The following is an 11,970-nucleotide window of genomic DNA, read 5'->3' on the forward strand; positions in this document are numbered from 1 at the left end:
AAATATATGTAAAATTATGAATTTTTCAAGAGAATTCACTAGCATTAATACTGGAATTGCTTAACCTTTAATTGGCAACATCAACTGTAATTCTACAAAATATGTAATATGCCAAATTAACTGTAAATTTTGCTATAAACAATAAATTGGCCAAGCGTCTACTTATTTAAGAATTCGTATGACAGAGCATAGGTTTGATGTTTAACCCTCAAGTCAAAGAGAAACCATTAGCAAGACATTGTCTAGAACACGATCAAGACATTGTCTAGAACACGATCAAGACAAAATTAAATAGTGTTTTACATTAAAAGGAATCCACAAAATACCACCATGCCCTGATCAAAATGCAATAGATATGCATATGGAGCAAGCTCATAAATTATATTAAAGATAAAAAACCATTTGGACTAAATTTAAGATAATTTTTATACATTCAAAACTTGTCAAAAATCATTAGTTTCATTCCATATTTACAAAAATCAACTATTCCACCAAGATTTAATATGAAAATGTTTACATGAGCTAGACCAGGGCTGCCCAACCTACGGCCCGCGGGCCGAATCCGGCCCGTGAGTCAGTTTTATGTGGCCCGCCTTGTTGCCAAAACAACCAAATTTGTTTACAAGCATTTGAAATATTAAATAAATACAAATTTTGAGAACCAAGCAGTCCAGCCGATTTCACGTAGAACGAGCCGTGTTCATTTGGTGGAGTATGAGTGTTGAAAGAAGTAAAGTAGTTGCAGACAGATTTCACTGACTACGGTGATGGCTGCCGAATAGAGCGCGCGTAAAGCACGGCACAGCGCGCGGTGCGGCGACGTAACCCCTACCCAACTCATGGTCACCACTCGCCACGTAATTTGTATGTCCTAGTATCCTAGTAGGATTAATTAAAATAAATGTATTCAATTTATTGGTGACTTTTTTATTGTTCCCTCAGAATTAGAGCAAACATCCAAAAGTCTGGGTTTATATTTATTTCTACTAAAAGAACCTAAAAACATAATATATTATAAACCTTTACCTAACAACTAATAAATAATACGAAATTACAATAATCAGGAAACAAGGGCCAAATAACCTTAAAACTCATATTTTGCACAAGATTTCTGGAACAAACCCCGGGCAATACGTTTTGTTTGGGGTTCCAAATCCCCTGGGATGTTGGCCCGCCTGGCCATAAAGGCTTTACAATGTGGCCCTTGGGTAAAAAAGGTTGGGCACCCCTGAGCTAGACTATCAAATTTTATACAATGTTTACATTTGTTTTCTTGATTCTTTTTTTACTTTTTATTATTTTGTCATAATGTGTTAATTTATGTTTAAAACTTCCTGAAGACAAGGGTTAAATTAAATCTCCAAAATATTGAAGTGAAAAGATTTTCTTTTTTCCCCCTTATATAAAACAGTGAAGTTATATAACTTAATTCTACAATATATCTGAATCTAAGATACATTAACTTTTCTCTCAATTTTAATTTTCTAATACAATAAAATGTGTCATATATGGCGCCTAAGTTATATTAATTGCAAATACACTATTGCTGTTGCGGTTTACTTCTTTGAAGCTGTTATATAATGATGAAAATGTTGAATACAATTAGCATATATAGTTCTTTATATTATATACTTATTATTTATATAGCTTTCCATGAAATTATATAAATTTATAGTACAGCAATATATATTATATTTGAAACTTTAAAATCAAACTAATTCACTCGACAATTTTAGTTTTTGTTGTTACATATTAAAATTAAAATTTATTTTTTTACTGCACAGTATTTAAAATTTATATCTTAACTTAAAGAAAAAGTAACTATCTAATCACTATAACACATCCCAAAGCACAATTGACAGTTAACGGAAGAACATTTGATTTCACATGGTGTATTGATATTGTTTGAGATATTGTTCAATAAACAAGGTTATGGTGCCTTGCTCTAGAATATCATTTCCAATTTATAAGTTGAGGTATAAAATTCCACCTAAGTAAAAAAAATTGAAACAAGGCACTCCAGACGGAAGGAGTTTGCCAAAGCGAGTCAAACGCTTGTGAGAACTAATGAGTATCAGTTTGATCATCATTGCTTCTTCACAATTAATGTTATCTTGTGGTGGTCTTTGGACCTATCCATGACTGAAGAGACTATAAACGACAACAACAACAAAAGCACACTTCCATCCTGAAAGTTGGAATGGTTGTAATTTTTGAACGCAGGGTCAATCAATTTTAACTGTCCGAGTTTAATTGGTACAATTCAATTTAACAAGTTTTAATTGCTCTCTTGTTTATTGATATCACATTTTTACCAAGGTCATCATTTCTAAAAATAGTGTGGACGAGGTCATTATATGGGGAAAATCATCATACTTATCTCTCACCTATCTGATCCCCATCACACATGTGGGAGAGTGTGGCCATGAACAACGTTGTCACATTATTTGCTCGCAAAGTGTACAGTTAAAAAACATTTTTTTTTTTTTGTCATCAGGCCATATGACAGGTTTTACAGTATCATGATTTTAAAACAATGGAATAACATTGTATAACAGAATATAAAATAACAAAGGAAATGGTTCAAAACGTATTTTTAATGTTATATCATAATGTTAAGTGTAAAATTGACTTAAATAGTTCATTCTGAAAAATGTTTAAGAATGATAATCTTTTTTTGTAATAAGAAACACAAAATCAGTCAAAACTAAAGATAAATTACAGGGTGTAAATTAAGTCCTGATAGGCCTGGATATATTCCAAATCGATTGAGATATCAAAGTACAACCTCCACCATATTTATACAGAATAGTTTTGTGAATTTTTTGAGCATAAAAAGATTTCATCCCATTTTCAAAGGGGGTAAAACTTTAATTTTTCAAATTGCAACCCCTATCTTGTGACATGTAATTTTAAACGTCTATTTAATAGAATCACAATGATATGAAGAACACATATCTACGACGTTCCTAGCAAAAGTTATGGGCAAAATAACGAAAAAAATAATAATCTGTAGGGACAATGCCTATGTCTTGTGCATATCAACACAATACATGCATAGATTGAGTAATAGCTTACCCTCTACAGTAGAAAAGGGTGCAGAGAAATAAATTAAAATTGGAAAAGAGATATTGAAGTATTTTTGTTATCTTATGACATATTTTTAGGATACCTAAAGGCTCAACTACATGTGAGAACAAACACTACCCCTACCCCTTACTTGTTATCAATTAAGTGGAACAAACATGTTTATGGTTTCACCCATCTATTATCTACATGGAAGGCTTTGACTTCCTCCTTTGTCCCTTCAATTGCATTTGAGCATTTGGTCGCTTAAGTTGTCTACAAAATATTTGAATCAAGTTTACTCAGACCTATTTATTGTAGGTGTTATTGTATTTCTACCAACATGGAATTATCAAGTTTGATAGGCTGACTGTTTTGATGATGAGAGGTTATGGCAATCGTTTGCAGAACATTTAGTCTTTTTATACGCATCAGATGAATTACATCTTTTATAAAAATGTACTAGATGCCAACAATTCTAAAATTTTTTAACAATTCTAACGGTACTTATTCCAACAAAATTCGTTGTTTGGCGGGAGCGCCAAACACGTCACCTTTGAGAGGTATCAATTCTTTTCTCCTCCTGGCTTGTGCAAGTGTATCTTTAAAGTAGTCGTGCTTGCTTATGTGTTGGAAAAATTACAGCTGGAATTGTAATAAAATTGTCCCAAATAGTAGGTGTCCAGTAAATGTTTTATAGCTATAATGGTTTCTTTTTATTTGCCCTCTAATAATTTTCAACAGACAGCATTTTGTTAATATTATTTATATTTTCCTTCTATCAATTCAAACCTATGTTCCAAGTTTGGTTTTTTTAGCTTTACTACTTACAGAGATGTTTATTATTTTAAAAAATTCAAAATGGCGGCTAAACAAAACATTTCTTGACCTACGTTTATGAGACATTTTTTTGTTTGAATTGAAGATTACTATGAGCCACAGAAGTTTGTGACATCTATATATATATATATATATATATATATATATATATATATATATATATATATATATATACGTTAAATTGTATAAATGGCAATAGCCTTATTTAATTTAAATAAACATTGAATCACAAAAAGTAGTTGCTGCTCCGCCGGGAGTCGAACCCAGATCTCTCACTTGCCGGGTGAATGTGCTACCATTCACTTATATATAAATATATATATATATATATATATATATATATATATATATATATATATATATATATATACTGTATATAGTTGCAGAATATGGCTTAATTAGATAATTTCATGTTATTCGAGATATCATATACAGCTAATAGTATTGAGATATAAATCCGATTCCATATATATATATATATGTTAAATTGTATAAATGGCAATAGCCTTATTTAATTTTAATAAACATTGAATCACAAAAAGTACTTGCTCCGCCGGGAGTCGAACCCAGATCTCTCACTTGCCGGGTGAATGTGCTACCATTCACTTATATATATATATATATATATATATACTGTATATAGTTGCAGAATATGGCTTAATTAGATAATTTCATGTTATTTGAGATATCATATACAGCTAATAGTATTGAGATAAATCCGATTCCCAAGCTGTACATTTTGGGTTTTAAATACTCCTAACCACTGGACTATATAACAACTAATATTTTCAAGTTTGGTATTAAACCTGAAATATTTATATTATTTTATTCTTCTTTTCACACAAAACTGATACACTGACATGATGTCAACTTAATTGATAATAATGAGGAAGTGAGAATGCAAGGTACTAGCTGTCTGATTAGTTCTGTACAAGCAACTCTAGAATGTAAGAAACTAATAGTTTAAAACTGCACAATGCCATTATCTTCATTGAATATTTTCCTTGGCTATTATATTTAACAGGAATTTGGGTTTGAAAAGTATTGGAAACATCTTTGTATAAAATATTTTACTTTACATGCTTATACAAAAATTTAAAATACTGTCCAATACAAAACTATTATAGGGTACAAAATATCTCATCAATCTGGTTATAAAACTAAATTGTAAATCAGTCTTACTCATTTATGTTACATCAATCTTGAATGGTGTGTTTTTGTGTGGTTTGAAAGGTAGCGCTTTTGTGCAAAACAAATACCACAAACAGGACAAACGTGGGGTTTTTCATTGGAATGAGTCAGTCTGTGCCTTGACACTTCATCTTTTACTCGAAAGTATTTGCCACAAATATCGCAGGCGTGCGGTTTCTCCCCGGTGTGAATTCTGATGTGATGTATCAGCTGTTGTCTTCTCCTGAACTTTTTGTTACACGTGGTACAACTGTGGGGAAAAACGTCCGTGTGAGTTCTACGGTGAACATATATAGAATTCTGTGTGGGAAAGGATTTACCACAAATGTGACAGACGAACGGTTTCTCCCCGGTGTGTGTACGCCGGTGATCGTTTCGTGTGCCCTTGTTGGCAAAACACCTCCCACATACATCGCACGGGTAGTTTTTCACTCCGTCATGAACGCACTTGAGATGCCGTGAGAGGTCAGTGCTGGAGCGGTACTGTTTACCACAAACGTGACATGTGAACGGACGTTCGCCGGTGTGAGTTCTCACGTGACGAACGTAACCTCTCTTAGTAATCATACTCTTGTTGCAAACCTCACACCTGTATACAGTGATGCCATTTATAACTTCTTTTGCTTTATTGATGAGTTCTACATCCATGTCATCTACGGAATCAACACATCTTCTAGACAACTTTTCACCACCGTGCTTTTTGAGAACATGCCTCATTAAGTCTGAATTCCTAGAGTATGAATTACTGCATAGAGTACATGGAAACAAACCGACTGAAACATTTTTCAAAGGAGTTCCTTGAAGTTTTTTAATTTCAGTTCCATGTTCTTTAAGTCGATGAGCAGTTAATTCTGTCTTTTTTGTACATGCAAAATCACACATTGAGCAAGAATATAGTTGACCTGAAGAAATTAATTCAGACATAGGTTGGACAGAAAACTGAGGTTTAACATCGAGATGACGACTGATATCTTCACTCTTTACAGAATCGTCACTGTAATTCATCAAATTCATATCATCTTCAATGTCTGATCTGCTTTTCTCATCCAAAAAATCTTCTGACACTCCATGTAATACCTTGTCTAATTTATTCGTATGTGAAAATTTGTTTGAGGTGCTTCCATTTTTATTGATTACTAAATTTAATGTTTCCGTACAGAGATGTTTTGTCAAGTCAACTCGTCTAGAAAATAATAATGGGCATTTATCACAATGAAATCGAGTTTTGCTTCGATTCTTTCTGGGCAAAGTAGTGCTACAAACCTGCTTTCTTCCGAGTTGCTTTCTGCAGCGTGATTTAAGTTTTGTTGCCCTACAATCCTCACTAGATACAAATTGTGAATCTTTTGTGTCTTTATTCGTGCCACAGGTGTTCTTCCTTTTTTGGTCACCTTCAAGTTTTTGGCCAACAAAGTGATCAGTCTTGGATGTCTCTTTGCTATTGTGGAGTGCCATATGGACGGCCAGCTGTTGTTTGCTGGTGAAACACGCACGGCAGTGGCCACACTGTATCTTATGATCTACGGAGAAATGTTTGATCATCATTGATTGGCTCTCTTTCATCTGTCCACAAAACATACAAAACACGGGGCCATTGGTCACCCATTGTTGCATCCTTACAGCAATTTGTGTTTGGTGGTATGCTCTGAATGGTTCCAAACACCTGCAAACAAAATTTACTATTACTCCTTCTTCATTGTCTTCTTCTTTTTCCATACTTTATAAGTTCACACGGCTCTAAAACAGTGTGCAATTTTATCATAACAGAAGTTTCTGACAAAGTGTTTTTTCCAACTTTTAAGAATGATCTTTAAAGTCTTTGATACCGTTAAGGAAATTAGGAATTTAGGGATTGACGATAAAACAACAAGAGATATTTACTAGAATACAGTCATATGAGGACTAAGTAGAAGAAATAGAGAGAGATAGAGATGGATTTTGAGAGAAGAAATGATTAGCTCATAGAATCATAACTCGATTGCTCTTTAAAGTACGAAGATCCCAAGGGTAAAGATTACTGAAAAAGTAGACCCAAGTGAAATGGTCATGTAGAACGTTCACTTTTAGTGCCAACAAAGGTTAATGGTACATCAACGATAACAATCAAAGTATGTACAAATAAAAGTATAAAAACAAGCATAAAGGTACTTAATCCATTTGTCAATACACCAAAAAGCTAATTATTACTTTTAACAGCTCTTATATCAAACTAAGGACAGAACCTCGTATTCTTTAACACACAATGAAGCTAACGTTGTGAAAATTAATTGCCATATTCATATCCTTATTAGTTCGGCTTCTTTTTTCAATCTGTTTATTCAGGATTTTAAATGTAGGTACTTAAGAAATTCATCAGTTTTCGGTCTCAACAGTTCTCACTATTATATGTCAAGAATTGAAAAAAACATAGTCAAAAATAAGTTTTTTTATATATATATATCTGACATTTTAATTCAAAAAGAACATTATAGGAGTCAGTGAGGAATATTCAGAACCTGTGTGCGTGTGTGTATGTGTTTTATATCAAAATAACTATATAAAAGATTGATATACTGATGCAGCAAATAATACATCTGAGATTACATGAAAGAGCAACAGACCAACTTTGCCTTTACATAGATACATTTTTCATTTAATTTCAGGGTATTGAATTAATTGTGGGTGTTAAGTAAAAAAACAGAAAAATGTTTGATAGTATTTGAGAACAAATTATTGAGAAAATCTATGGGCCAACCCTTGAAGATGGAGAGTGGAGGATAAAGCATAATGTGGAGTTGAGGCAACTATATATGGACCCAGACATAGTGGCCGAGGTGAGAAGTAGGAGAATGAGATGGGCTGGCCATTTACTAAGGAAGGGAGGACAACTCCTTAGTCAAGAACGTCCTTGTAAACAATCCGGAGGGCAGAAGACCACCAGGAAGGCCCAAGTTGAGATGGCGAGACCAGATCAGAAAAGACATAAGAAAACTGGGAAGAAGGGAAGAAGAGGCAATGGATAGAGAGATCTGGAGGCAGTGTGTTGGCGAGGCAAAGTACCACCTTGGGTACCAAGAGCCACGGCAGTAAGTAAGTAAGTAAGTATTGAATTAATTGTAATTTTCTGTAATGTTGAATACTGAACAATCAATAATCTAACGGAATTTTCTGTAATGTTGCCTACAGACTAGTCAATATTCTAACGGATTCTAACAGACACAACAAAATTGATGAAATTGATGACAATAAATCAATGAATAATTGAATGTTTTAAACTGGACTTGGATGTCAACAAACAACAGTACAAGCAACTGGCATCACACAATAACTAACAGTGTTTTGGAATCTACTCATTCCTATTAAACACTAATAATAGCAAATGCAATCTCTATCCACAATTTTAAACTTCTAACATCCTTAAACCAAGAAATAGATGTTACAGTTAAAAAAAATATATAATGACCGGTTAATTATTCAAGATCTATTTTATAAAACTCAGAACTAGACAAAATTACTAAAGTTTCTAACATGTTTTTTTTTTTTAAAGTTTAGTGGGAATAGATTCTAAGAAGTCCAATTAAAATACAGGAGTATTTCTTTGCAGGGAAATCCAACAAATAATGTCTTTGCAAAGACTATACAATATCTTCTAATGCTGACTTTACAGAAAATTTAAAATTTACCAATGTTCACCCAAACTATTTTTTAGTGAGGGTGAACAGTAGTAAACTATCTTTTAGGTATTCTGGTTCATAATGGACCTACTATCTTCAAGATATTTTAGCCTTGCTGTGAAGAGTCACCATCTTCAACAATAGATACATCTCCAACATTAGCCTTGCTGTGAAGAGTCACCATCTTCAACAATAGATACATCTCCAATGTTAGCCTTGCTGTGAAGAGTAACCATCTTCAACAATAGATACATCTCCAACATTAGCCTTGCTGTGAAGAATCACCATCTTCAACAATAGATACATCTCCAATGTCTTAAGAGATTAGAGCACCTCAAAAAACTTAGAAGATGGTATAAAATGGCCGCTAAAGTCCAAGAAATAAGATGTTATGATATTTTTTTACGAGGATGATTTTTCCTTTAAGCTTCTCTTATTTTTCTAATAACAATTTTCTTACAAAAAAAAAACACCACTAGCCTTTGTGATGCCTATTTAGAACGACAAGACAATTAACACATTCATGCTCAGAGCTTACAGTACAATGAGTACATACTCTTAGCCTTCTGCATAAGTCTCAGTACCTTCGAGTCTGCAACAACTAAGACCAATCTCAATCTTGCCTGCAATGTCTAGGATAGTGGAAAAAATGTGATCAAACAATTGTGCAATATATCAAAGCAAGAATATGAAAAAAACTACGATCAGGATGTAGGAAAAATCGTAAATTTGTGTACGGCTCTCAAATATTTATTCAGTGATATGATTGGGGCCAAAGGTTAAGTACTTTGGTTTTATGGATTATTCCCAAGCATCCTATTCAATCAATCATGATATACTGTGAAAATGAACTATGAGTTTTTATAGTTTTGGCAAAGAGGCATTAATGGTGATCAATGTGAGTCAGATACTACCTAAGTGATAGAAACATTTAAGTGAAGTTGAGTCATGGGTTGTGGGTATGATGTTTCCCTCAATAAAATCTTTGAAAATTTCAAACCAAAATAGTCTCCCACCTATCACCATTAACCAGTTGATAAGAATAGGACTTGTGTACAATGAATCACTTAATAAAACCTAAACCAGATAGAAATCCGTCAATCCTTTCAGCCAACAGACACGATACTTAGTAGGCATTGAAACAATAAAACCAACCAGTGGTTGGATTGATTGTACAACAATTGAAAATCGTACATAACCAGTATTGTGAATCTAATTCTGCTCAATAGCAACAATAAAATATTGTTTTGACAAAACTTTTTATATGCGACTGTCAACAGTGAGTCACTTCTAAGGTGACTATTGGGTTCCTTTTAATTATTATTATGACTCATATCTTGCACAGACTAACATTTAGTTATATAATCTTGTGTTATATTGTTTTAAGAATAGAATTTATGGAATCTTTTAACATGCTCAATTAACGTTGTTAATTGGTATTTTAACGGTGTTTGATGTTCATCAACCATTGAATGTTTTATTCCTGATGAGAACAAATTCATCACCTATTTCTGAAGAACATTTGAAGAACGTGATGGATATTCAAGATTTAAAATATTCTCTACTATCCAAATCCCATGTTTTCCACTGGAATGGTCCCAGAGGTGACCATCTCTTCGGTTTCTCCCGTGTCGAGATTTCACATGATTTTTCAAATACCTCTTCTGGCTGAAGCTCAGACCACAAGAGATGCACGAAAAAGGTTTTTCGTCTGAGTGGACCACAATGTGTCTCTGCAGTTCACTTCTTGTGCTAAAACCTTTACCACACTTCTCGCATATGTGCGTTTTCTCATTGGTGTGGGTCGGTATGTGCAAAACGAGCTCTTGACGACGGCGAAAACACTTGCCACAGTACACACAGACGTGGGGCAGGTGGTCGGAGTGGGTCTTGCCATGCTGATAGAGCGCTGCTTTGGACTTAAACATGCGTCCACACTGATGGCAGATGTAGGGACGCTCGCCTGTGTGACTTCGGTGATGATCCTCCAAGGTCGCACGGTTCACAAACCACTTGCTGCAAAGGTCACACCGGTGGTTGCGCACCTTGGTGTGCACTTCCTTCACGTGACGGTTCAATGCACCCGAGTCCCGGAAGCGTTTACTACACTCGGCACACTGGTAAGGACGTTCTCCTGTGTGAATCCTCTTATGTCTCTCGTAACTGTCCTTCACCTTGAACACTCGAGAACACACCTCACACGTGAATGTTACAATAGATCTAGATTCCAGCTCGTTAATGTTATTACTTCCAATGGTCTCCAGGTCTTCCATATTTAAATGAACTAAACTGTGTCTCTTCAAATCGTACGACCGATTAAAACAACGGCCACAAGAGTTACACTTGTGTTTTGGGGTGTTGTTCTGCTTAATGTCACAAGAAGTGGATGAACTTCTGTTGTCTTCTACGACGACATCAGATTGGTTTTCCGTGCTCGGCTCAACAGCGATTCTAGTTTTACTGTGCTTTGTGAATTTCTGTTTTACTGGCTTTGATTTGCCTGTCTTATCATTTAGCCCCAACAACTTGTCTCTCAGAGCCCAAGTGGCTATTTGGTAGTTTCTGAAGGACAACACGGACCTGCAAAATAAAGCAGCCAGTCAGTCAATAACTGAGATTGCAGAAATGTTTAACTTCTTTCAATGTTATTTTCATTTCAATACTAAATACATTAGTATTTGATTCTGCTCAGTTAATTATTATTATTAATTCTGTGATGAAAGAATTTAATTGGTCAGTTTCGATTTCGAAAACAATATAGACACTTTTTAATGTTTTAACTATGTTTAATATTAAATAATTCACATGCTTTAAATGAGCATTTTGTTGAAAATAAATATTTTACGTTGAAAACAACTTTTTTTTCTTTAGTTACAAAGATTATTAACTACACAAATATTTAAGTTTCAGTAGAAAAGTTTTCACTGCTTAAAAATCAAAGTAATACATCATTATTTGAACTGGCTGCTTATTTTCACAGGTTCGTAAAAACAATTATTCAGAAAAAATATGTGGCCCCATACAATTATTTACTATAACAATAATTAACAAATAAAATAAAATGATAAAAATCGCCAAATTCCAACTGAAATATCTAACTAAAGTTGAATCAGGATAGGATTCCCCCCACCCCCCCCCCCCCCCACCCCCCCCCCCCCCCACCCCCCCCCCCCCCCACCCCCCCCCCCCCCCACCCCCCCCCCCCCCCACCCCCCCCCCC

At 34.4% G+C, this 11,970-nt stretch overlaps 2 protein-coding genes across 3 annotated transcripts; both read right to left on the reverse strand.

Annotated features, from left to right (window-relative positions):
* Positions 1-4,961: 4,961 nt before the first annotated feature.
* Positions 4,962-7,750, reverse strand: LOC124353068 (gastrula zinc finger protein XlCGF57.1-like). The gene has a single exon (XM_046802879.1). It carries the CDS (start codon positions 6,811-6,813, stop codon positions 5,098-5,100), a length of 1,716 nt encoding a protein of 571 aa, XP_046658835.1. The 5' UTR covers positions 6,814-7,750; the 3' UTR covers positions 4,962-5,097.
* On the reverse strand, positions 5,712-11,469 carry LOC124353069 (oocyte zinc finger protein XlCOF15-like). Of its 2 annotated transcripts, none has more exons than XM_046802881.1 (2): positions 10,217-11,469; positions 5,712-6,760 (listed from the first exon to the last, which is right to left on the reverse strand). In XM_046802881.1, exon 1 carries the CDS (start codon positions 11,021-11,023, stop codon positions 10,256-10,258), a length of 768 nt encoding a protein of 255 aa, XP_046658837.1. In that variant the 5' UTR covers positions 11,024-11,469; the 3' UTR covers positions 5,712-6,760; positions 10,217-10,255. The 2 variants fall into 2 exon arrangements, with proteins under 2 accessions (XP_046658837.1, XP_046658836.1); XM_046802880.1 differs by having other exon boundaries at positions 10,256-11,468.
* Between the last annotated feature and the right edge of the window lie 501 nt (positions 11,470-11,970).

Source organism: Homalodisca vitripennis, chromosome 1, assembly GCF_021130785.1.
Source record: "Homalodisca vitripennis isolate AUS2020 chromosome 1, UT_GWSS_2.1, whole genome shotgun sequence".
Taxonomy (NCBI): Eukaryota; Metazoa; Arthropoda; class Insecta; order Hemiptera; family Cicadellidae; genus Homalodisca; species Homalodisca vitripennis.